At 46.4% G+C, this 24,646-nt stretch overlaps 14 protein-coding genes across 14 annotated transcripts; 4 read left to right on the forward strand and 10 right to left on the reverse strand.

The window, feature by feature from the left end:
* Positions 1–66: 66 nt before the first annotated feature.
* On the reverse strand, positions 67–738 carry FPOAC1_005209 (uncharacterized protein; the record flags this gene model as incomplete). The annotated part of the gene is made up of 1 exon (XM_044849739.1): positions 67–738. The coding sequence occupies one exon, from the start codon at positions 736–738 to the stop codon at positions 67–69; it is 672 nt and encodes a 223-aa protein (XP_044708449.1).
* A 1,244-nt stretch (positions 739–1,982) lies between these two features.
* Positions 1,983–3,344, reverse strand: FPOAC1_005210 (uncharacterized protein; the record flags this gene model as incomplete). The annotated part of the gene is made up of 6 exons (XM_044849740.1): positions 1,983–2,341; positions 2,393–2,563; positions 2,613–2,704; positions 2,759–2,961; positions 3,017–3,259; positions 3,315–3,344. 6 exons carry the CDS (start codon positions 3,342–3,344, stop codon positions 1,983–1,985), a joined length of 1,098 nt encoding a protein of 365 aa, XP_044708450.1.
* Positions 3,345–5,737: 2,393 nt separating this feature from the next.
* FPOAC1_005211 (uncharacterized protein) lies at positions 5,738–7,577 on the forward strand (the record flags this gene model as incomplete). The annotated part of the gene is made up of 6 exons (XM_044849741.1): positions 5,738–5,865; positions 5,926–6,128; positions 6,179–6,233; positions 6,287–6,503; positions 6,552–6,691; positions 6,740–7,577. The coding sequence occupies 6 exons, from the start codon at positions 5,738–5,740 to the stop codon at positions 7,575–7,577; spliced, it is 1,581 nt and encodes a 526-aa protein (XP_044708451.1).
* Positions 7,578–7,584: 7 nt separating this feature from the next.
* FPOAC1_005212 (uncharacterized protein) lies at positions 7,585–8,566 on the reverse strand (the record flags this gene model as incomplete). Its single annotated transcript, XM_044849742.1, has 2 exons — positions 7,585–8,369; positions 8,428–8,566. 2 exons carry the CDS (start codon positions 8,564–8,566, stop codon positions 7,585–7,587), a joined length of 924 nt encoding a protein of 307 aa, XP_044708452.1.
* A 345-nt stretch (positions 8,567–8,911) lies between these two features.
* On the forward strand, positions 8,912–9,922 carry FPOAC1_005213 (uncharacterized protein; the record flags this gene model as incomplete). Its single annotated transcript, XM_044849743.1, has 1 exon — positions 8,912–9,922. The coding sequence occupies one exon, from the start codon at positions 8,912–8,914 to the stop codon at positions 9,920–9,922; it is 1,011 nt and encodes a 336-aa protein (XP_044708453.1).
* Positions 9,923–10,176: 254 nt separating this feature from the next.
* On the reverse strand, positions 10,177–10,766 carry FPOAC1_005214 (uncharacterized protein; the record flags this gene model as incomplete). Its single annotated transcript, XM_044849744.1, has 2 exons — positions 10,177–10,473; positions 10,527–10,766. The coding sequence occupies 2 exons, from the start codon at positions 10,764–10,766 to the stop codon at positions 10,177–10,179; spliced, it is 537 nt and encodes a 178-aa protein (XP_044708454.1).
* A 701-nt stretch (positions 10,767–11,467) lies between these two features.
* On the reverse strand, positions 11,468–12,084 carry FPOAC1_005215 (uncharacterized protein; the record flags this gene model as incomplete). Its single annotated transcript, XM_044849745.1, has 2 exons — positions 11,468–11,697; positions 11,751–12,084. The coding sequence occupies 2 exons, from the start codon at positions 12,082–12,084 to the stop codon at positions 11,468–11,470; spliced, it is 564 nt and encodes a 187-aa protein (XP_044708455.1).
* Positions 12,085–12,562: 478 nt separating this feature from the next.
* FPOAC1_005216 (uncharacterized protein) lies at positions 12,563–13,957 on the reverse strand (the record flags this gene model as incomplete). Its single annotated transcript, XM_044849746.1, has 2 exons — positions 12,563–13,231; positions 13,283–13,957. 2 exons carry the CDS (start codon positions 13,955–13,957, stop codon positions 12,563–12,565), a joined length of 1,344 nt encoding a protein of 447 aa, XP_044708456.1.
* Positions 13,958–14,706: 749 nt separating this feature from the next.
* FPOAC1_005217 (uncharacterized protein) lies at positions 14,707–16,473 on the reverse strand (the record flags this gene model as incomplete). The annotated part of the gene is made up of 3 exons (XM_044849747.1): positions 14,707–14,949; positions 15,005–15,889; positions 15,946–16,473. 3 exons carry the CDS (start codon positions 16,471–16,473, stop codon positions 14,707–14,709), a joined length of 1,656 nt encoding a protein of 551 aa, XP_044708457.1.
* A 604-nt stretch (positions 16,474–17,077) lies between these two features.
* FPOAC1_005218 (uncharacterized protein) lies at positions 17,078–17,355 on the reverse strand (the record flags this gene model as incomplete). The annotated part of the gene is made up of 2 exons (XM_044849748.1): positions 17,078–17,217; positions 17,271–17,355. 2 exons carry the CDS (start codon positions 17,353–17,355, stop codon positions 17,078–17,080), a joined length of 225 nt encoding a protein of 74 aa, XP_044708458.1.
* Positions 17,356–17,871: 516 nt separating this feature from the next.
* Positions 17,872–18,360, forward strand: FPOAC1_005219 (uncharacterized protein; the record flags this gene model as incomplete). The annotated part of the gene is made up of 1 exon (XM_044849749.1): positions 17,872–18,360. The coding sequence occupies one exon, from the start codon at positions 17,872–17,874 to the stop codon at positions 18,358–18,360; it is 489 nt and encodes a 162-aa protein (XP_044708459.1).
* A 94-nt stretch (positions 18,361–18,454) lies between these two features.
* On the reverse strand, positions 18,455–19,705 carry FPOAC1_005220 (uncharacterized protein; the record flags this gene model as incomplete). The annotated part of the gene is made up of 1 exon (XM_044849750.1): positions 18,455–19,705. One exon carries the CDS (start codon positions 19,703–19,705, stop codon positions 18,455–18,457), a length of 1,251 nt encoding a protein of 416 aa, XP_044708460.1.
* Positions 19,706–21,134: 1,429 nt separating this feature from the next.
* FPOAC1_005221 (uncharacterized protein) lies at positions 21,135–22,621 on the forward strand (the record flags this gene model as incomplete). Its single annotated transcript, XM_044849751.1, has 7 exons — positions 21,135–21,188; positions 21,240–21,284; positions 21,333–21,380; positions 21,426–21,895; positions 21,950–22,367; positions 22,420–22,487; positions 22,540–22,621. 7 exons carry the CDS (start codon positions 21,135–21,137, stop codon positions 22,619–22,621), a joined length of 1,185 nt encoding a protein of 394 aa, XP_044708461.1.
* Positions 22,622–22,840: 219 nt separating this feature from the next.
* FPOAC1_005222 (uncharacterized protein) lies at positions 22,841–23,650 on the reverse strand (the record flags this gene model as incomplete). Its single annotated transcript, XM_044849752.1, has 3 exons — positions 22,841–23,128; positions 23,185–23,377; positions 23,430–23,650. 3 exons carry the CDS (start codon positions 23,648–23,650, stop codon positions 22,841–22,843), a joined length of 702 nt encoding a protein of 233 aa, XP_044708462.1.
* Between the last annotated feature and the right edge of the window lie 996 nt (positions 23,651–24,646).

The following is a 24,646-nucleotide window of genomic DNA, read 5'->3' on the forward strand; positions in this document are numbered from 1 at the left end:
GTGTAGGCGAAGTTTACAAGAGAAAAGTAGAAAATGAAAGAGTCTATTTACAGCTATATACTACAACTAGGCTTTGAGGTTATCTGGTGTATCAGGCTGGTTCTGCCAATGAGCCTTTACAACAGCAGGATGATCCTTCAAGTTCTCCGCGATTCTTTGTAGAGTCGGAAAGGCCGACAGGTCAACACCAAATCTCTCTGCGTTCCACCAAGCAGGAATGAAACAAGCGTCAGCCATTGTAAGCTCATCACCAACAGAGAACTTCCCAGCAGTATCCTTGGCTACTTCCTCGTAAGCTCTCAAACCGTCAGTCATGAGTTGACAATTCCACTCTTCTGCGTTTCCTCCAAGTGCTCTCACGCGACGCATAATGCGAAGGTTGGTAACCGGTTGAACATCAGCGCAAATGATGTTGACGAGGGTTCGGACATTCGCTCTTCCTTCAAGATTCGAAAGCGGAGGGAGAAGTGGATGTTCAGGGTGTTTTTCTTCCAGATACTCTAAAGCTGCAACGGACTGACTGATGCGGAACGGCTTTGAACCTGAAGTAGGAGGAACGAGAACTGGGACAGATCCTGAAGGGTTGAGGGCTTTGTGTGCATCTGAGCTCTGCTCGTTCTTCAGAAGGTTGACGGGTGTCAGATCATATGGGATCCCCTTGACGTTCATGGCAATCCGAAGACGTGCTGAACATGATGATCTGAAGTACGTGTGGAGAACGTAGTTGGTGTCTGACATTTTGTTCAATGGTCGTGCAATGTCTACTGATTTCTTTGTGTCTGTTTCGGCTTCAATGTGCGGAGAGGTTTGGAAGACCTTATATCACCGAGCAGCCGCGCCCTTCTTATGTCACATACAAGTCATTGTAGAAGTAGGTACATGTATACATAACCATTGTACTAAGATACGTATCACCCGCTGCTAGCCTCACTGCCGAATGTCAAATATGTCACATGTCTTGATTCCGCGGCAGAGTTCCGATTGAATGCGGGGGTGAAGAGTCAAGAGTATGGAGAGGGTCGTAAGCCAGTCTTGGCCAGTGCGGACCTACAACAAGGTTATCATCGGATGTCGGGATAGGTAGTTAATTGGCAACGTTACTATGAATGGGGTGTCTTTTAGTAAGTTCTAACCGTATAATATATACGAGAAAACAATAAAGGATACTACACGAAGCCGTACACATAAAGATGGAAGTACGCATCCTACCCCGACTAGGATCACTGTAAGCGGTCAAAATGTCCTGGTTGTACGACAAGTGAAGGTTTTCGAAACAAAATGTTTGTCTGCCTGAAAACATGAAACCATGGGAAGCGTCGACGTTGGTAGTGTCTAGCCTAGTGTTGTTGATGTTCACACCCTTGAGTGAGTTGAACATGTAATTGACATTGGTGAGAAGAGTCGACATGATCCTTGTCCTCTTTTCTCTAAGAGATGTTGACAATCTTGTTTCCTGAAGAAGAGATCTCACACATAATTTAAAACCATCCAGGGTACCATTGAGGCAGACTCTGAAGGTGGTAGTGCCCACATATCAGCTGTAACGGAATGAAGCCATCATCTTGGGCGTCAGGGAAGATCTGTTCCATCAGATACTTTGCAAAGGTATTCCTGTTGATACAGATCACACTGTGGGCCTGAGAGGAATCGAAAGTTGAGATAAGCCGTCGGACTGACAGAATTCCTCCACGGTGAGCAGTAGAATATCTCTCGACAGCTAGAGCAATATTTAATTGTGTTTTGGTTCATATGTGGTTGCCACTCTTAAACACTTGATCTATAGCTTATTGTCTTTACCTAGATGTGGTAGATGGCAACATGGAACTGGCCATGAACTCACTATCATATTTCTAGCCAATACTCTGTCAATCACTGTCCCTGTTGATGGTTGCTGTATGACATACATAGAACCTTGGCACTGACCATTATAGTCATATAATGAAAGTATATTGGCTTTCGATCCTATGCTCAAGATTATAATATTAAAGCTTTATCTCCGACACTTTGGCGGTTGGCGGGAGTCTCAGCTCTACCAGCGCAACGTTACTCAGCTCCGCGCAACTTCTCCTGCCATCATCCGAGATCACATCATAGTTCTCCCAGTGCGAGGTCTCTCCTGTATTCCGTCGTTCAGAAAACGATGATGATTCTTCTTCATCATACTTTCTGTAATTATGTCGAAGTGTATCAAGTCCAAACTTTGATGGTCTTCGGAACCGCTCCTCATTCCTGCTTTCGAAACTTGGCTTTTCTGACTGATTGCGTGATCCAAAGTATGGTCGCAACGAGGGAAGACATGCGATTACGAGGCCCATGTTGACGTCTAGGGCACTCCATAGAACTATAATCAAGATCAACTAAGGACTTTAAACAAGAATGATAAGAATCCTACCAATGGTGCTGAGTGAAATAGACGAGTCGGCACCTGCTTTGAAGATCATGACGAAACGAACGAGGCTGACCGCCATGTTAACACTTCCAAGTAAGAATGTGAAGTAGATGCCAAGTCTTAGTGCTCTCTTGACTTGTAGTGCTGGCACAATCAGCCAAGGAAGAATGAATACTGGGACAAGATTAGTTCCTGAAAGATATGGAAGCCCGGATCAACAAACCTAGGATATCACCAAGAAACGACAACGCCCAGCCAACATTGAAATTGACTGCGTAAGTCCAAGCTTTGCATGTCATGTCGGAATCCAAATCCCTATAATACAATCAGTCTCGTGATTTTAGCGATATGACAGTGACAACAATTTACCAGTGTCGTGCTAGTGGGAGGCAGTTGCACATGATGATCATGATAGTAGTAACATAACTGATTGCCGTGATCCATATGGTCGCCCAAAGAAATCTGCGTCTCTTTACCATAAACTCCGGGAATGCTTGCAAATAGACCGATAATAAAACGGCTTTGCAAAGGTAAAGTGTCGTGTAGAATGGAAAATTACAAGCAAAGAGTAGCTAGAGGTACCACACCGTCAGTCCAAGGATTCTTAATGTTCCAATAGCCTCTTACCTTTAGTGTCAGTCGAAGTCTTCTCCTGTTACCGCTATATCCCTGCAAGGTCGAGTGTACTTTCGGATCGAAGGCGCCGAGGGCTGCAAACGCAGGAGTAAATGCAGCAGCCATGACACCAGATATGCATGCCGCTACCATGAATTTATCGCTGAGGAGGAGTCGTCGCTTTTGTATTCGAAGACGAAGGTTGAGGCGGGCTGCAACGAGGGCTATTGCTACGACGACCAGGATCTCGGAGACCTATGTGGGTTTTAGCCTTCATTGGACAAACAGGGAATAGAAGATTCTATGTTACAAGAATGTCTTGGGCCCCTGGACTACGCATTGCGTTTTGTTAGAGTCAAGACCTGACAAGTCTCCCATCGGTGGTCAGGGTATCAATGTCGTACACTGATGGTGTAGCACATTGGAGAAATGTGTCTGGCGCAACTGTCAAGAGCGGCCTAAGCTCTATTATAAGCCTTTCAGAATAAAAAGCCATATCGGTCCCGGCTCGACTTAAGCTTCAGACCTGGCATCGTTATCCCTGGGAGGCGTTCTTGGTTACATACCAACGATGGCGCTAAGTCAGAAACGTCATGAACCTGAGACAGATTTTACAATGAAAGCAGTAAGGATTGAAGACCCTTGGACGTTTCTGGGACATGATAAGTCTAGGCTTTCTTGGCATAGGGCAGAACCTGCTTTGCCTGCCGTCTGTCATGGAGCTAGTCTCTCGTAAGGATACAGAAATCATGTAAGATGTGTTCTGGACAATGTCATTTTTGTCGTCATATTGACACCACAATCACACCATATGCTGTTAAGGGTTTATACGTTTATTACTGCTCTAGCAATGTCTGTTGCTATCCCCCCATATCGGTGATAATTAGCCCGAGCAGTTAAAATTGAGACAGGCGTTACAAATAGTTTCCCCAGACTTCTGCACAACCTTTTTACAGCCACATGAACAGCTACAGGACGGGTTCGCCTGCTGTCCATAACTATTTTCGGGAACAGACATGGATGAAGCTGACTGTTGAGGCCGGGAGTTGGGAGGAGTGGCTGCCATGCAAGGCGAAGTGGAGTTGCTGAACCGACACATAATTTCCAAAGGTTTCGAGTTGTAGTTGTTTGGTTGCTACTGTTTTATGCTGGACTTACTTTGTGAGCGTGACTGGTATCGTGTTGGTACGGGGGGATGTCATGAGTTTATATACATAATTGTGTGCCTAGCATCGATTCACTTCATGGACAGCCTGAACCTTTAATCACAACAAATATAATACATATTCACTATCAATAGTACCAGTTGCCAACTGCCCATCAGCGTTTCAGTGCATCGTATTTCCTAGCTAACTAACTGTCCCCATTCACAACAAAACTCGAGTAGTTGATCACTCGACTTTGGACTTCAACAAAGCTATAGTCACCTGTGTTAGCAAACCCTTCAGAATCGAGAAGATTGAGTACTATCTATAGCCGAGGCTAAGGTTATTATTTAAACCAAAGGGTGTTTTAGAAGGCACCAAGAACAACGCGCTTCAGACCCCGAGTCAGTCATCAATTGGCAGCCGCAATAACACATGCACCGATGGATTGGACTTTCCCGAAAATCTTGGGCGAAGTCGTCGGGATTCTTCTCCTGCTGGGCGGGAGTGTCATTGTCCGTTCGAGGCATAGTCGTAGTAATTTAAGGTGCTCACTTTTTGAGAAATTTGATTTAAATCTTGGGATGTACGAGATTGTATGAAGGATACATTTTGTCATTTTAAGAACCTTGACTTTATACTTGGAAGCACGTGTCCCTATCCTCTGTTTGGTCGCATTCTACCTCCTTGAGCCCTCTCAAACTCTCAGTCCGACATGTCTAGTACCTGAACAAAGCTACATATATGGGAGAAGTTGATTAAGCCCCCATCTTTTTGTTTTTATTATGCGGACCACTGCACTTCTGATACGCTACATATTGATGAAGAGTTTTGTTTTCCGGGTAAGATGTACTGAATTATAGTAAATGGCTCTTTATGCACCAATCGCAATGTTCATTCACCTGTTGTTCAATTTTAATTCCGCAGTTGCAGAAACAACGGCATTTGTAGTATGGAACCTCGACCTTATGCACCTGAATGAAAGGGCATATGGTGACCTTGAGCTCAGTCATGGTTGTAATACCTTTCAAAAACTGAGAGATGTTCTTGTTTATTACTTAAAGTGATTGTTCGAGCTTGTGAGTGTGCGGTCGATTGTTGGGTGCTTATTTCTGTGTTTGGTTGATGATATTCTCGGTTTTGTACTTTTAAATACGGGTCGTCATCTTTGTTCAACCATTCACTTTGCTGAACCTACTGCAATCAGAGTCATCGTTACATTGTATTCAGAATAACGAGTGTGTCTATTAGTCCTGTCCGCTGTGATTGGAGCCCCCATGGAATGTAGTTGAGTCAGGTTCATAGTAACGAAGTGATACAAGATCTAATTGTAGACCAGTAGACTCAAATGATGCCATCACCAAGTAAGAGGACCATAAAAACGACACCAGCAACAACGTATTGGGCACCTTATCAATCGTGTACTATTTAATACCAGCGACTACTGACTTACCCTGTATTCAAGTATCGCGTAATTGTCCCAAGACGGCTTAGCTCTGTCAGCATTAATACCTGATCTTATCTTCCCATGCACAAACATTGCTCCAAGCCCAATTCACTCCCAATCTCTACAAAGTAAAGCGCTATCATGACTGTTGCAGCTGAAAACACCCTCAGTAAGGGAAAGCAAAAAGGTAAACAGTACACTCGCAGCCGAACGGGGTGTCTTACATGCAGACAGCGCCACCAAAAATGCGATGAGACACGTCCCATCTGGTCAGTTAATGCGCCCTGTCACAAACTTGCTTGTTTGTCCTGTTATTGAATCTTCTCCAGTGGAAACTGTGTATCGGCTGAACGTCATTGTGATTATCCCACTGCAGTCCTTCCGCTCCGTGAGCGTAGAAAGAAATGTCTCCCGGGTGAACAGCAACCGTGGACCAATGCAGTAACAATTTCTAGAGCTGTCGGGCCTGGTACTGCTTGCGCAGCCCGCCCTATAAGTATGGCTTACAGATCTGACGCGCTGTTTCATTACTGTAAGATCCCTGAAGCCATCGCAAGCCAAGAGACTCACTACTACCCATAGTCTATGACCTGGAAGATCCGCTTGACATTGCCCCCAAAGAGACGCGACAGAATTTGTAAGCCATATTAACCATAAATTTCTGTCAATACTCATTTACTGACTTTTTAGGTTAACATCTACCATGCATAGCAGCGACACACTGCGCAATACCATGCTCATTGCTGGATTGCATTTTGCCTGGAATACAGGCCAGTTGCAGTCTTTTGAGCCCACGTTCTTGTTTCACAAGATTGAAGCCATGAACAGTGTGAACAAGTTTCTACGAAACTCGACTATGAAGTACGCTGTCTGTGTGAGGAATATTGCCACTTTGTGCTTCACAGAGGTAACGCTAACACGTTGATCTATCAGGAAAGTTGGCTAACCGAATCAGTGTGCAATGGGAAACATCATCGCTAGCGAAACGCATTTGGACGGTCTGATGAAGTTTATGGACGTTCATAGACCACCCCATAAGCCAATACTAGCAGAATATGATTTAGATGACGAGTTGGCGAACCGATACGTTTTATTGTACGTAACACGTAACCATCCCGATCCGTGGCTAACAATACATTACAGCTCATACAATTTCATACACGGCTTCAAAAGCCGAGTAGAAGATGTTCTTATAAACGGCAGTGTCACAAAGACGGGCCAGACGCCATCGCCTGCTCTTGTGGAAAAGCTTATGCACGAATGGCACAAGCACGAGGTACAGGGTCTCGACATCAGATTAAAGTCATTAAAGATGATCCCTTTCTTCTTTTCAGAACTACCCCCTAATACAGAATTTGTCGATATCGATGGTACAGCCATGGTGGAATGCCTAGCCACGTTGACCTCCACTACTCAACTCAGGACGCAGGGGATGGATTTTGACGATCAGCAGATGATATGGCAGGAAGGCGCTGCGACTAGACTTCTGCTGGCCTTTGTTGGCTCCCATATCGATTCTATATCTACCAGTGGCAATAAAGGGCCAGGTGTGAAGAAGGCCCATCCTAGGATGACTTCATCATGGTCTGGTATGGCTGCTGCAACAGGCCTTTACCTGCATACAATCCTTCGCTTCTGGAACGCTGGCGAGCCGATAGAATCGCGCCTTCACCGTCGCGTTTTACTCATACTCCAACATGACTTGGAACGCAGTCGACGCACTTCTCGTCCTGCGAGTGATCTTTGGTTCTGGAAGGCCTTTATCGGTGCGATGAGCGTTGAAAGACACGCTATTTCTTCCACTGATGGTGTGTTGGATAAGATGAAGGGGATATACGAAGGCTTTGTTAGAGAGTGGAGTATTGTAGTTGAAACCATTCTTTGGGAACGAGCACGAGCGGCGTTGTCTAGTATCGTATGGCCTGAGGTGTTTCACTCCGAAGATATGGCGCAAGAGCTGTGGTATAGATGTGTTTTATAATACTGAGTCATATTCTCTTTACTCGCGAATCTTTAAAGGCTATCATATCGCGTACCACCTGCCAACCAATGCTCTGTTGATGAAGTTCCTCGTACTCCTTTCCCGCAACGTTACACCACTTATTCAAGAACCACGGGGTAGCCTCCCAACTCTTCATATCCCAAGGTGGATAACTATCTCTAGTCTTCTCTCCCTTGCCAGACCCCAACCTCCATGTTACTAGCCCTCCTCTTTCATAAACATCAAGTTTTAGCTCCCAGCCGTTGAAAGTATCTGGCAACGCGGCGGATAACATGATGGCTCGTTCGCGCAGGAATGGAAGAGGTATCAAATCTAGGCTGATGTGATGTGGAATGAGGATCTGCGCCATTGTAGGTCGTAAGTGCACAGGGACACTAGAATTGGCAAAAGTGGATAGAAAGTCTGCGCCTCTTTGAACAAGGGTTGAGTAATCGACAATGGAGGAGAGGTTGGGCTGATGGAATGGGGAGAAATTATATGCGGTGCAGTCTGCGACAAGGTTGAGATCAAAGCCCAGTGATTCTGCATTGGCGAGACAAGATCCAAAGAAGGCTGTTGGGAAGAACTGAAGCATGTTTACATAAACATCGGGAAAGGTTGAAGATACATCAGAGTCTGTTTCATCAGATGATGAGGTATCGCTGAAGGGAATAAGCTGTTGGTCTTTGGAGGAAGGGTCTCGTCGCTTCAGAAGTGGCCTTGGCCGGTTATTACTTCTTGCTCGAGCGATGGCCTCTTTTGTGATATTCTTCTCTTCCTTTTGACGTTGTCCTAAGCAATTCAGGTCAATGACGTTCAAGGTATGACCCGCGAATACCCATCAACTAACTGTAAGCCTTTTGGGCGAGTCTGTTCTGCTCTCTTCTGGCAGGGGTCAGAACACGTCTCTTATTAGTGGACGGATGTGCATCATCGTCCCCATAGGGTTCGCTGGGGGGCATGACTCGGTTGGTTCCTGTGGCTTGCATTTTCTATTTTCTCTTGATGGTGTCACGAATGAAGGAGGGAAATGGTTTCATCACAGAGCTTCTATCTAGTGGTAAAGTCCAGATTCCGTGCGGGGCAAATTGTCTGGCTTACGCATTTTGAACCAATCAAAAGCTGACTAGGATGATGATCCTCCGTGGCTTACTCTTGTTGCTCCATTCAGAAGTTGAGGTTATCGCCAGGGTCGGATAAAGTCCCCAGTAGGTTTATAATAATACATAGCTAAAATCACTATAAGTAGGACGAGTTGCCACAATGAAAATATCAAATTCAATACTCATATCCATCAAATAACATACTTCACACCCCATAAACAAACACCAACAATGACTACCAAAATAATCTCAGTCGTCGGTGCTACTGGCACTCAAGGCGGTTCAGTTGCCAGGACCTTTTTGGGCCTTCCCAACTGGCATGTTCGTGCTCTCACCCGTCGATCAACCTCCCCCAAGGCTCAGGCTCTAAAGGACCTTGGAGCAGAGATTGTGGAAGCCGACATGGACGATGCCGAGTCTTTGGTAAAAGCCTTTGGCGGAGCCCATGCAATCTTTGCCAACACCGACTTCTGGGCCCCTTACACATCAGCTCTCGCAGATGGAAAAGACCAGGCTACAAGTCAGCAAATTGGCTACGACACTGAACACCGCCACGTCAAAAACGCTGCCTATGCTGCATCCAAGACTGAGACTCTCGAAAAGTATATTTACTCTGCTCTTGGACCCATGAAGGAGGTATCAAAGGGTAAATACCCTCACTGTCATCATTGGGAGACCAAGGCCGCCGCTGTCAAGTACATTGAGCAAGAGATGCCTGAACTAGCCAAAAAGACATCATACATCTACATCGGAGCCTACGCTACCAACGCGTTCCTGTATCCAAAGAAGGACTCCGATACTGGCGAATATGTTCTGGACCTCCCTGCATCAAAGAACTTACGATTCCCCATCCTCGACACTGCCAATTCAACGGGCCCTTTTGTCCAAGCCCTAGTTGAAGATGAGCCCGCTAGAACAAAGCTGCTGGCATATGATAGCGAACTCTCCATGAGCGAGGCAGTGGAAATTTGGAACAAGGTGACAGGGAAGAAGGGTATCATCAACAGTATGACTGAGGAAGAGATGCATCACAAAACAGGTCTACCGTATGAAGTTCTAGATGGAGCTGCTTACTTGGACGAGTATGGATACACGGAGGGGATTGAAGGAGTTATCATGCCTGAGCAATTGAAGAAGCCTGTCAAGACGGACAGCTTTGAGGAGTTTCTGAAGAAGCAGGATCCTGAGGCTTTGTTGTCATTCCAGTATGGTCTTCCTGAGGCTCCAGCTAAGAAGCAATAATGTTTGTGGTCACATTAAGTAAATTCCTAGCATAGTTTAATCACATTTTGGTTCATCAGATGGTTTACATCATATAAACTCCGACTAAACGTACTCAGTAGGCCATCTTGAACGATTAGTGATGGTCCTAGTCTAACCTGGCCGATACTCCTTCAACTCCCATATGACCCTCCTGATTACAGCCACTTGCTTCAGACTCTGGGATGGGATGGCACTACCCACTCTCAACATCCCCCCCAAGCCATCACAACTTCTCAATCCTTGTTAGGACGGGCACCAGAGTTGCCGCTCTTCAATGCCTTCAAAGGCCTTCGCCCAACCCGACCCTCCTGGTTCTTTCTGATCCACAGGTACTTCTTCTTGAGACGGCCATTGGTCATAAAGACCTTGGGCATTCCGTCGACCTCGCCCTTATTGGCAAGAGGTCCATCTTCAAAGACACCGCCAGTAGCACGGAGCTTGGCGGGAAGGGATTGCCACAAGTCGACGGCATCAGCAATTTCGGATTCGGACATGCCGTTGCGGTTGGGTTCCACGGCGTCGTTTATGGCCTAGAGAGAAGTATTAGTAGCGGTTAGTGAATGAGTCGAGTTGAGGTACATACCTCGATTTCGGCCAGTTTGGCATGTCTCTCAACGTGACGCTCCATGGCGCCCTTACGATTGACGATAGTTGCTTTACAGACGGGACATTCCTTGGAACCGCGGTATAGACGTAACTTGATTTGGGGGTGCTTTTTGACGCTCTCGGGAGAAGAGGGAGCAGAGACGGTTGGAGATGAGGATGTAGGGAGTTGGACAGGGGAAGAAGGCTGAGACTTGCGCTTAATAATGATGCGAGCCATTTTGACAATGCTTGATGTTGATAATGGACTGTGTAGGTGTTGATGACGATTGCGAATGGATTTCTGAGGGCGGAAGATGATGAGCAGTGAAGAAGAATGAAATCAAAGATTTTTGCTTCTGGCTTTTTCTGTTGAGCTGAGACTTATGGCTTTTATTCTTGTGGACGTTTGGTAGTTCAACCGAGCGTTTGCAAGTGAGCCTTGGAAATCGTCAAGTCATCAGCTGTTGCCAGCTGGCTGGCAGTGACAGAGTGCATCTGACTTGGGACATGGCGGAACACTGAAACGAAACTGACCACAGCTGGCCGACTGAGCCCGCTAAGGGTCAAGTTGAATTCTGCAGTAGCAGGCTGGACAGGTCACGAAATGTGCAGAGAGTGATAAGTAAAGCTACGCTGGTGTATGAGCTCCATTGTCAACGAACCTATCATCAACGCACCTAATCTATGAGTATGTCACTCTTTTTGAGACCCAGTTCCATTGAGAAACAGAAAGGAACTGTCCTTATGCCTGGGTATGATTTTACCTAGGCCTTTGTTACATTAACGCCGAGTTCCCATGATCCGTCCCGAGTCTTCACTCCTGATATCCGCCAGTTCACCGTTTTCCTCAGGTACCATTCCAAATTCCCATAACTCCAGATCCCAGTCGTCGTCAAATTCTTCTGAGAGTCTCTGATGTAACCCAAATTCGAATCCGGTTTAGTCGTGCTTCCTGTGCTTGCTGCACTTGCCGCTGGTTTCCTGGGAATCGCTGGATCGCTTCTTGGACTCTTGACAGGCTCTTTCGATGCGCCTACTGCATTCCTTTCTGCGATCATCAATCTCTGAGGCGACACTGGTAAGTCGCCCGGCTAGCCAATAAGGAGCAACATTCGCCGCGCTTTCGATGATTGAAACCATGGCAGCATGGGCAGATACAAGTCTTTCTCCTGTGTATAGCATTAGAACAAGATCTAGAGAGACTAGAGGGATTATTACTTACGTGCAGCAATCGCGGTCGTCTTGAAGCTCTCGATTTGTTTGTCCTTTTCTTCGATTTCCTTGACTTTCTTCTCCAGCTCCTCGTTACGAATGATGAGCGCGGCGACGAGGTCCTGGGAATCGTCTGACTTGAGGGTCGGTTCGACGGCAGAACGAGCTCCAGCTTCGTTCGTAGCCGCTTCGTTCATGGCCTGGGCGAGACCAGCCGTGAGCCCAGCTGCATACCACTTGCGCCCGAACTTCTCAAGAGAAGAGAGATGATCAACAGATGCTGCGTAGGCTTCGGTGTCCAAGCCGGGGATCTCCATGTCGGTGTTTGAGTTGAGCACAAGCATTTTGAAAAGCTAGAGAGTGATCAAAGACAAGGGAATCAGGTGATCAAAGTAGATGATGATGCGGTATTGGGTGAAGAGGGGGATGAAAGATAGAGACGAGAGGATTAGAGCACTAGGAGCAGTGGATGAGCTTTTTTGAAAGGGAGAGGAATGTTGTGGACTGTAGGGCTGTAAATTCCAAGTGTGAGGATGATTTTATGCTTGGAGAAAGGGATGCGCTTCAGGCAGAAAAGGAAGAGAAAACGCGACTCTGATTAACAACCCGCTAGTGTTGGAAGAAGCGAACACTCGGTCTGATGAAAAGGCTGTTCCTAGATCCGACGTCGACTAGAGTCTATTCATTTCTAATCAATAATAATAAAGAGAGTGTTTGTTTGTTGCTTGCTTGTTTTCGCTATTCCATCCTCATTTTACAATCATTTTCAAATACAAAGAAACATCAATCCAGTACTTTGAGTCTCTTGGCGTCAGAGACACCTCAAAGCTCACCGTCCTGCCAGTCAGACTCGGTATCCTCCTCCTCCACATAATCCTGCAGTCTCTCCTTGAGCTCCTCAACGCTGATCTCACCATCGACCTCAGAAGAAGGATGCTCGCCCTTTCTATGAGGAGGAATAGGAATGGTCTTGGGGACATGAATAACACCGTTCTTACCAACAGCGTCGTTGAAGCCAACAACAACATGGCCATTCAACACAATGGTAGTCCAACTCTTGAAAGTGTGCACATCAACACCAACGCCCCTCTCCAGAAGCGTAGGCAGCTCGATGTGGAAGTCGCCGCCGTGACCGAGACCCTGCTTCTTGAGGGTCTGCTTCTCATCGCCATAGTAAATCTCGTCACTGTAGAGCGTGATGTTGGGAACGATCTGATACTTGAGCAGAGCGCGGAGATACTTCTTGCCGGTATCGGTATTGAACAAGAATGCGTTGGCGCGGGGGCCAAGACGAGTCCAGGCTTCATTTGATGGAGCGAAGACGGTGCTACCGATCATGGGGACATCGTGAATGTACTTGACAAAGTCGGTCTTCTCGTAGGCAAGGAGGAGTGTTGAGAATTGGGCGGGGAAAAGGCTGATTTCTTTGCCGATGTAGGGAGGAGGGACGAGGATTCTGTTGACGGCGTGGATGATACCGTTCTTGGTTTTCTAATGATAGTTAGCCATAACTCAAGTGTGGAAATTCATGGCAATGCTCACAAAGTTGACGGCAATGACCTTGCTGTAAAGGTTTACGCGCACGCCGGAAAGCCCAACACTGGTTCTAAGTCTCTGAGGATTGTCGCCTAGAAGCTTCTCCTTGAGAGTGGTGGGAACAGTGTGGGTGAAGAGAATTCTTGACGCAGGATACTCGCCAATGCCGAGGTGGTAGTTGAGAACATCCTCGACGAATTCATCGCTTGGCTTGTGCTTGTGGTCATCGGGAATATGCTCAAAGGCCTCATCAGTGGGCACGAACAGAGTATAGTTCTTATCAGTGCTGTTCAAAAGCTTCCCAAAGCTTTCATGCTCCTTGACAAGCTTGAAGAATTTCTTCGTGTAGTTGCTCTTGGCGATGAGTTCATATGTGGTGTGGTCTGTGAAGTCCCCGCCTGTTCTACCAAAGATGGAAAGAGGCTCATCACTGCTGGTATCATCGTTGTCGACAAAGTCGTGGAAGAAAGTATCTTCATCTTGAATCTTGTTGTGAATGGCGGAGGAAATCTCGGTAGAGAGCTGCTCGGTCGCCTCATCAAGAGACTTGCGGAGACGTTTTGGAATGTCCTCTAGAGTTTCCTTGACATCGTCTTTGAAATCATTAAAAATATTGAGCGAGTCTGGGAGGACGAAAGCCGAAGTAGCCGTGGCCAAAGTGATAGTCAGGAGAGACCTCATTGTGAGAGTTGATGATAGTATCGACTATCAGGTAGAAGTGAAGAGGTTAAAGGGCGAAAGGAATAGAAAAGACAAGTCAGTTTTGTCAGAAACAAATGCTGATATGTATAAATTAGTAGCTGGTGTGCCTCCCAACGTCTGTCAATGATGCTCAGACTTTATGACCTGGAGATGGTGAGATAATGAGTTGATATGACGCTGGCACAGTGCAACGAGTGTTGGCGTCATCAGCGAATTTACCCCGCATTATTAGGGTGTCAAAAAGGGTTATGAAAACTTTGAGTGTCGACATGTTGATCTTTTTCTTTCACCCCAAGTCCGGCTTCTTCGGGTCTGACATGAGGCGTAGAGTAACGCGTGTCGGCTTATCAACCTTGAGCTAAGGAATCTGTACGCGTATACCGTAGCCTCCAATGAATAAACGCGTATATTCACGTTCCTCGCTCATATTAAGAGGGTGATCCAATAGTAGATTCCAAGTCCGAAGCACCCAATAGGATGATTCCCTATTCCTGCTAGTTTGGACATTGATATGGGTGTTCCTCAAAGCTTAATGGCTTGATTGACGCAGCTTCGTCACGAAAGATAGGGCTCTTAATTATGCGGCCAGATAATGAACGTAATAGGATCCTAATCCGGCTCTACCTAGGTAGATAATACCTAGCTCCAGTAGAATAATACAAGTGGACTCAGGTAGCCTTACCTGTCAACGCGACTTAGATTTACCAATATGCTGTTGGGCCACCCTTTCAGCTACCGGCTACATTCTCTTGATCAGCTTTTCCAGCATCATCAACCGGCTCCAAATTGCCCTTAGAGGGCCCCATGACACAAATACCCTCTCGAGAGAATCGACTTCCATGCACAGGACAATCAAAGCTCTTCTCAGTAGTGTTCCAGCATACGACACCCTTCATATGCGGACACAAAGCACTGTACTGCTTGACATTTCCTTCTTCATCCTTGTAAACGGCGATGGGCTTCGATCCAACCTTGAATAAATTAAAATTAGCCCATGTTCAGCTACCGGAGTGACACAATTCTTACCTTGTTCAAAACACCACCCATGCCCCGACCGAGATCCTCAATATCGGCAATGTCGGATTGTAAAAACCTCTTGTACTGCGCGTTAATCTGCAAGTCATGTGCTACCATGCTGGGCAGTGACTTCAACATTGATGCAATACGCTTGGGAGAGTAGACTTCAGTCCATGGGTTCTCTACTCCATCAATCTCATCTGCGATTAGTCGGCCAGCCAACACTCCGCTTGTCAAGCCATCGCCAGAATCACCAGTAATGATATAGATGTGATCATTGCCTTGGTTCTTACCAACGAACTGCATAAAGTCCACTGGCTCGAAGATCTGTCCGCTCCAGCGATAATCGACTGAACCAACCTGCGAGAAACGTTCGCGTGTCCAAGTCTCTAGTTCTTGAAATTCAGTTGTGGTGTCTTCCTGGCCGACCTTGTGATCACAGCCTCCGACGACGATGTAATCATGTTCATCATCGCAGGCTGTCAGTCGAATGTACTTGTACTCCTCAGCCTGGTCGTAGAGGAGACAATCCTCAATCGAACCCTTGGGTACTCTAGCGGCAATGCAGTACGTTCGCATGAATTCCATTTGTGCGATAACACTCAGTTTCTGTAGTGGGACACATGTAGCTTCAACAGCGTTGTTGCACTTGACCGAATTGCCATCTGAGGTCTGAATAACAACGGACTTGTTACCGATTCCCAAGATCTCAATACCCTTCTCTTCGACTGACATGACTCGCGTTTGGTCGAAGCAGCGGAAATTGGGCTGGGACTTGAGCCACTTGAGGACTCCGTTGAGATATTTTGTTGGATGGAAGGTGGCTTGGTCTTTGACTATGAGTCCTCCCCTCTGGTCAATAGCTCCATCCCATCCGCGGACGGTCAGTGTTTCCTGGAACATGATTAGTTCAAGTCATCTTGTAAGTCAGGGCGGCAATGTGTACTCACATCAAATCTGGAATCAATTCCAAACTTTCTTTGCGCTGCTTCCTCCTTCCGCAATTCATGCATCTCTTCTTCATGATCTTTCTTCTCTTTGGTGGAATACTGAGAGACTTCGTACGCAGGTAGTTTGCGATATTCACAGTCGATTCCAAGCATCTTTGAAATTTCGCCAACGCGGTCTCTTCCCCAAGCGTGGCTCTCTGCGGCAGCCTTGGCACCTGCATCACCATGTTTCTTTGCAATTTCAGTATAGCCATCATCCAAGTCGTTTGTCAAGTGACCACTGGTACGACCAGTTTCTCCGGATAGAACCTGACGGGCTTCGAGGAGGACGACTTCGCGGCCTCGACTGACGAGTTCGTATGCGGTGGATATTCCTCCGATGCCACCACCGATGACACATACATCAGTCTCGATATCCTGGTTCAACTTGGTGAACGAGGGTCGGTTCGACACAGGATCTTGATGGACCCAGACCGCGTCGGTTGCGCCTGAGGTATGGAAGAACTGCTGTGACTTGGAAGAAGCCATCGTGGACTGATACGCTCTAAAGGACAGCTGGACTGTGCAACGACGAGAAATACAAGAGACTTTGAGGGCAGCCGAGGTCACAGAGAAGAGCATTCTAGGCTGTGTAGGCGGTCTAGAGCAAGTGTGCTGTAGAGAAGGTGACCTGCGCGTACTGGAGGTCTCTATATCATTCGAAGAAGTGCATGGTATCTATGAGCAGTACAATGTGCATGTTTCACAAAGAGCACACTGATTGGCATGAGCTCATACCAATTGTGAGGGGAATTTATGTTGAAGTGCGTCAGCATCAAGAACTTCACATCACAAAATCGTCACTGTTTGCACAGCATTCCCAACGGTTATAAGAGGCCCGGAAGAATTGGTCCTTTGACCTGAAAAGAAACCAATTAGAGCAAAGGTTATACATCTGTCATCCTTGGCGCTAGTACAAACGTCACAATGATGGACGACATTGTCTTGGAGAAGAGACGACAAAGAAAACAAAACTGTATTGGCTCTGTAGCTACAATGCAACTTCACTTGATCGATGTGGCATTGGGTGTTACAATTGAGTATTGAATGAATTAATTAATTGTTTTAATTTAGTTTAGAGACTCAGATTTCATTAAGCCTTCTTCTCTCCTCCCATGTTGTTCTGAACAGTTCCTCCAATGCTTCCATCAGCGGTGAATTGCTTGCCAATCACACCATCCTTTGCAAGAGGGCCTCCAATCTTTTGCGCAGTACCTCCAATGGCTCCTTGCTCTATATGATACTCTCATTAATTAATGTTGCCAATCAATGAGGCTTTGGCATACCTGTGAATTGTTTGCCAATGGTTCCTTGCTCGTCCATGGCCTTGGGGACAGTGCCAGTCAGGTTGGTGGTGGGCTTGTCAGACATGGTGATTATGATTGAGATGTGGTGATTGAGTATTGGTAGAATGGTAGTTTCTGGGTGGAATACAATGTTTGGAAAGTAAACAATTAATATACGGAAATGTTGATGTTTTATAGGTCATTGATGACGACACATCTATGATGGCATCACTGTACAGTCGTGATATCATTCAAGAGCTGGAACTCCCAACGCGGCTTACTGGGCTGAAGCCACCGCACACAGATCGATCAAGATCAAGATCAATAAGATCTCAATTCAATCATTGCATCAAGGCGATAAGTTTAATTTCGTCTCCAGTGGCCTGCACTTTGTTCCATTCTCAAGACAGACGGTATAGTGTCTATTCCCCCGCTATTACCGTATCAGTTCAGCAGTCATGCCTGCTTCGGATCTGAGCCTGACTCATCAATGAACCATGTTTTTAATTGCAACTTCATGCTCTATCTAGTCTTACCGTGATCCAATAGTTCTATTATCTGATCAACTCTACATCTGTCAGAAAGCTGTTGTTGTTCTACAATGGACGACCCTCCATTCAATGCCCCAGACCTGTCAATTCAACGAGCCGAGGTACATGACATACCTCACATCCAGTCCATCATTCACGAAGCCTACAGAAAATACATTCCACGAATGAACAAGCTACCAGTTCCAATGACGACAGACTACATATCCCTTCTCGCGTCGCCAGACCATTCAATCTTCGTCCTCCGACCTACCAACAAAGAAATAGTCGGCGCGCTAATCCTTTACCACAACACCAAGGATGAGGTTCAGATTGACAACGTCGTCGTTGACTCAAAGGCCCAAGGCTGTGGATATGGCAGAGTATTGATGCGATATGCTGAAGACTTTGCAAAATACCGCGGGCGCAACGCTCTAATATTATACACAAATGTAGTTATGGTGGAAAATCTGGCTCTGTATCCCAAAATGGGCTTTACTGAAACTGGGAGGCGGACAGAGGAAGGGTTTGAACGTGTATATTTTCGTAAAGAGCTATTGTAAACACTGGTATCGCTTTTCTTTGGTCTATTTTATGTATGCGCTCACGCTCTATGTGTCGCATTATGTACGGCGTTGAGAGGGCTGTGCCGTGCTTTCAATTACGCGCATCTCGTAACCTCTCAAAGCTAAAGTTCCACACTTCAGCCCTCCTAGGTCCATCAGAAGACTCCACAAGTCCAACGTGCTGCATTACGCTCGGATCAAGCGCCCACTTGGTCAATCCATTGTCGCGAGCAAAATCTTCCATGATCATGTCGCCAGGGAACTGATACGGTGGCTCTCGCAAGAAATCCTGTAGAGCCTGCAAATGGTGGTTTGGAAACACGAGACCCTGCGCGCAACACCCGTAGCGTGGCATCTCGCGCACCGTGGGCGACGGCGTAAAGAGGCGGTGCAACGAGATGCGCCCCGTCACAAAAGCTAGCGTAAGACAGGCAGGGATCCAGAGACCGAGGAGCAAGGCGATTGTTTGCGCAAAGTCCTTGGACGCAAATGATCCAGCGTGACGACGACGGCGACAGCGTAGGGCGAGGAGGAGACACCCGATAAGGCCTGTGTAGCCTAGGACCACGACTTTTAGGTAGTCGAAGATCTCCTCGTTGTTCCATCCCATCAAGATCTCCGAGTAGAACAAGCGCAGGTACATCCAATCGTGATGCGCTTCCTTCGCGTGCTGCTCAACCTCAATCACGCCCTTCTTGAAACGTGTGAACCAGTCTGGTGAGGCTATTATGTCGTCCTCGATGAGAGCAAAGTAGGTAGGGTCTCGTTCTCGACAGGCTTCGAAGAGGACGGAGTGGTCTAGACGGATGTTTTCAACTCGATCGTCGCTGCGCCCCATTCCGCGGATGTCATGCGCGAGGACTTTGTAGTCGAGGTCTGGTCCGGCCGTTGCAGCAGAGCTGTCATTAGAGTAGACGATGACATCGTCGGCAAGCCCAAACAGCCAATCCTTTCCGTAGGCAAAATGCTTCTTAGGATCTTTGTCGGCGAGTAGGACCACAATGTGTATTTGATTGCGCTCATTCGGGGTCAGGGTGTCGACCAGGCTTCCGACCGTGTGCGCGAGAAAAGCCGAAGAGGTGCGATTGATGCTGGGAATTCCGATGCAAAGGAACTCATTCTCAACCTGGACTTCAGTGCGCTGCTTGTGCTTGACGGAGTAGATTTCGCGTTCGAGGTACTCGTCGACTTGGGCTTCGCGGGTGGCTGAGAAGCGACGGTTGAAGGCGATGCGGCTCTTGTAGAAGAAGGAGGAGGGGTCATCGTAGCCGTTTCGGTAGCTCCATAGCAGAGCGATGAACCACATCAGCCAGAAGCCAATGTTTGCGTGAGAAGGTCGCATGACTTCATTGCTGATGCGAATCGAGGAGAGGAAGAAGAAAAGCTGAGAAGAAAAAAAGAGAGGAGAAAAGAGGCGCATTCAGCTGTCAAAAAATACAACCCACAGTAGGTTCCTAGGCTAGGAGGCTTAGGGGTTGAGAATACGGCAGGATTGGACTTGGCTCTCCGCTGACGTACCACCACCCAATTAAGCCCATTACAAGGCTGAGTTTACTGAACTCAGTGCCTTCTCCGTTGTAACCCAATTCGCAGACCCGCTATGTAAGGAACTGTTGGGTTTAATTGGTACGGCTCCACAATCTCCGGATTCTGTACGCTAAGCCTTACGATGTGATTGGCTACTCTTCCCCACGTGCTGAAACCACGTCTGATTCAGAGATGAAGATGGAAAGTGCCCCCGTGGACATGGAGAGATTCTAGGGTAGGGGGTAGGCAATTATTAATTGATGACATTTGATCGGTTTCAAACATAACTACATGTTAGCGATGTATTATAAGATAGTCATTTTAATTTTACTTATATTCCATTGTTGAAAGACCGTATCTGGGCATCGTTGAGTACCAGTGAAGTGAATGCAGAAATAGTGCTTTCATCCATAAATGATAGAATCAACAGTGCTTGTAGTAACGCACCAGTGTTATATAATCCACAACACAATTAACATATTCGCTTGCGTAACAAAGTAGGCACTTGAACAATCAAATATCATCAATCTTTACGTTGACATTTATTCTTATCTCTAACGTGCTGTACTAATTGTAGGTGAGCTGGTTAACATGTGCTATTCCATGAGCACGTGAGCAGCATCGCCAACTGAGTTCACGGCCCACTAAAACAACTTGTCAACGTTGATGCTAGCGATAACGGTTGACATTAGCGATCTCTTACCAACAGTCACCACAAACATATTTTCCACAAGCAGTGGCCCACTAATGATCAATCTTTGTTAACCCTTAATTCCTAGTTGTTCCAATCTTGCGGTTACTCTAATTGAATGTGCAAGACCCATGCCACTGTTTGTTACAACCTACAGCGAGTGCTTAGTAGGTACGTACCTCGTTGGCATGTCTGGTAGATCGGACACGCTATAACGCGTACATTACGCGTAACAGGAAACCAGTAGAGTCTGAACAGTCTAAAGACAAGCGCTTCCTTCTTTTCTTCTCCTTCTTTTAGTCATGAGCCGCTATTCATCGGACTTTTCACTCTAATTCACCGTGACTCGCTCTTTTGCGACAAGATGCCGACCCGAGTTGCCGACCCAGAGGGGGCCGATCTCGGGAATTGAATTCGGATGTCCGGGAAAGGGAACACCCGGACGAGATCCCTTAGATTGATAAGATGGCTGTAGATAAAAGACCCTATAAATCCATCTTCAAGCGGATCTTCCTTTTCATAATCTCATATCTCATTTTATTTGTTTGTCAAAATGACCGCCGGCTTAAAGAATGTTATTGTTGTTGGTGGCTCATTCGTTGGGCTTGTAAGTTAACTCCGACCACCATCTGAACTGAACCTAGACTAACAATTCCAGGCTGCTATGAAAGAACTCGCTGCACTTCTCCCAGTTACTCATCGGGTATGTTTCACAACATAATCCTTGAATTTGATTACTGACATATTCCAGGTCTTGTTGATAGAACCGCATAGCCACTTTCATCATCTATTCGCTTTTGTAAGTGGCTTGCAGCCTAAATGAGTCTCCATCTAACTCCTCCAGCCTCGATTTGCCATCGTCCCAGATTACGAACACAAAGCCTTTATACCTTATACTGGCTTTTTCTCCTCTCTCCCAAATTCTGCAAACCACGCCATAGTGAACGCCAGAGTAGTCTCTCTACAAAAGAACCAAATCACTCTTGACCGGCCATGGCAAGGTTCAACAGAAATCCCATTCGACTATGCAGTTATTGCTACTGGAACACGACTTCAGGCTCCTAGTAACATGCAGCATGATGATAAAAAGACTTCTGTCGACTACTTCAAGACCTATCAGCAGGGCATCAAGAATGCCAAGTCGATCGTCATTGTTGGTGGCGGAGCCGTGGGTGTACAAATGGCTACTGATTTAGGAGAGGTTTATCCCGAGAAGAAGGTTACGCTGGTTCATTCGAGAGATCGACTCATGCAGCTCTACCACCCCAAGATGGATGCCATCATCCGTGACCGATTGCAAGAGCTTGGCGTAGAGTAAGTCGGCTTTCTATTCTTTCTCGACTAATACTTTGCTAAAACCCGTGACAGTGTTGTCACTGGCGCGCGTGCCAATATTCCACAAGATGGCTTCCCAACAGATGGTTCAGAATTCGAGTTGGAGTTGAAGGACGGCCGCACGCTATCAACAAACCTCGTCATCCCAGCAACTGGTCAAACCCCAAACAGCCAATTTCTACAGGATCTACAACCCACTCCAGGACACAAGATCCTCAATCCAGCCAACGGTTTCATCAAAGTATCGCCAACCTTGCAATTTGCCGATCCAGCTTACTCGAATCTGTACGCGTGCGGCGATATTGCCGATAGCGGAGCCCACAAAGCAGCGCGGCCAGGAGCAGCACAAGCACATGCCGTGGCCCAGAATATCTCAGCCGCGGTTCAGGGTGGGAAGCCTACGAATGAGATCACAGTTGACCCCCCAGCCATCCATCTCTCACTTGGATTGGTGAGTAAACCTGACGCGATCGAGAAATCCATTACTGACTTTGACGTGTGAGACCAAGAATATGGTGTTTAGAAATCCTCCCAAGGGTCAGACTGAGCCGATAATTATGTGGAGAGACGAGTAAGAAGATCCATCCTCTGATCTGAAAGTTGAAACTAACTTTATATTGTAGTGGTGCAAGGGATATGAAGATCGACGGTGTTTGGGAGAGAAGAGGCACGAGAGTTAGTCGACCTGCTGATTACCATTTATGAGAAAGATTCGGCGCTTCTTCATTATTTTCTTTTGACCAGGGTTTTGCAAACAATCAATTTAGATCACTATACCTGGATGACGTTTTCTAGTTGAATATTCCTCTTATGCAAGAGTGATGATATGAAAGGAAATCCACCTCATCTGTGTGTATCTCATCGTGCATTATCTCCGATCTAAACGCATGCTACAAGACTACAAGACTTCTGAAACAAATCCTTCTAACTCGACCCTTGGCTTTTCAAAAACGCCCTTCCGCCCTCAACAATACGCTTGTTTTCGATCAAAAAGGTCCCCTCAGGCTCACTCTCTTCACTGACAGCCAAATACGTAAAGTACGCGCCCAATTCGCGATTCAGAACCACCCAGTTGTCGCCTAATAGTGCTCTCGCAATCATGCCCGGAATCATCAGGTTTTTCGTAACTACACCGCCTGGTCGAAGCACCAAGGCTCGCCAGACAAACTTGTGTTCTTCTGCCAACTCTCTGGATCGGACTTCGCATAGGCCCTAAGTAAGATCCACGATTAGATATGATAATATGGACAGTTGATAAAAGATCACACCTTCAGTTTACGAGGGTAGTCATTGACCCATAGCTTTGCATCTTGGTCTTGAATGACAAATTTGCCGCTGAGGTGAATGAAGCGGAATCGTGGCCGTTTTGGTTGTTTCTCTAGAAGAGGAGCGAAGGCAAGTTGGAAGGCAAGAGGATACTCCAGATCTACCCTTACGTTTCCCCGGTATGAGCCCATAGCACTAGGTAGACATGTGTTAGCTATAAAGAAGTCGCGTAATGCAAGAGACATACCAGATCATAGCAGCAGCATCAGCATGAGGAAGCAGGACATCTTCTGGCCAGAAAGAAAAGTCTTTGATCATGACTGATTGAAGTTTTGGATTGTTTGAGACATCTGACGGGAGCGGGCGGCGCACGAAACACACTATCGAAGTGACTTTTGGATGAGCGAGGCATTGACGGAGAGCTTCGCCTCCGATGGATCCTGACGCGCCGATGAAGAGGATTTTCATGATGATTAGATGTTAGAATGAATGAGTTTACCTGGAACAGAGAATAAAAAAGTGTAGGATCGTGGTTATATAAATGCATTGTTGGTTGTGGCTGATTTGCGGAGTTGCATGGATAAAAGTCCGCCAGTCCGACCATTGAGGCTCTGGCTTAAAGATTTGGGTGGACGTTGATTATCGTTTGGAATACGGAAAATACATTCAGACAGCGGCTCATAGCATCCGGAATGGAAAGAATAAAGATTTATTAACCAATGGAATTTTACAAAACATCAGGCTTATTGATAGTGCTTACCTTCTCCTCTGGTAAGCCACTTACTATTCCGCAGCAGACGGAGGCGGCTCACATCAGCCATTTCCCCTGTGAGAAGTTTAGATCATTGAGGAACGCGGACATTAATGGTCTCGGCGTATTCGCTTATAAGCCACCATACAATTGAGTGGGCAGAAGCTATCATATCATTTTATATTCGGCTTATCTATGAAAACAAATCAGATATCGACATGTGAGTTCATTCACACAGCAGTTCAGCGACGAGTTTAACCCTCGCACCCCAGTTCGTCAAACTACGTTCAGGATGTAAAGATACAGCATATTCAAGCTTCTAAATTATTTCTAGTAGTAGCTAAAGAATTGGAGTATTCGATCTGCATTCACTAAGATTTCCCTCCTATTCTCATGTGTCTTATGATGCCGCGCTCTAGTTTCTAGCAGATCGAAAACTACCATGTCAATCACAAAACAGAACAATCAAGTAATGCAAGGCTGAAAAGTCCCCTTTTATCTAACACGAAATCCATCAACAAAAGCCACTAATTAATTTACCGACAGACTAAAAGACTAATAATTCAACTACGTCGTACCCGAAAAGTCATGGGCGTCATACCTCGAAAACATCCATGACCTCACCAAAACTACACGAAACTCCACTACGACTCCATTGTAAAAGCTCCCTACCACGCCAACCCAAACTGCTTGGAGAATACTACCACAAGAGC

Source organism: Fusarium poae, chromosome 2 (genome assembly GCF_019609905.1).
Source record: "Fusarium poae strain DAOMC 252244 chromosome 2, whole genome shotgun sequence".
Taxonomy (NCBI): domain Eukaryota; kingdom Fungi; phylum Ascomycota; class Sordariomycetes; order Hypocreales; family Nectriaceae; genus Fusarium; species Fusarium poae.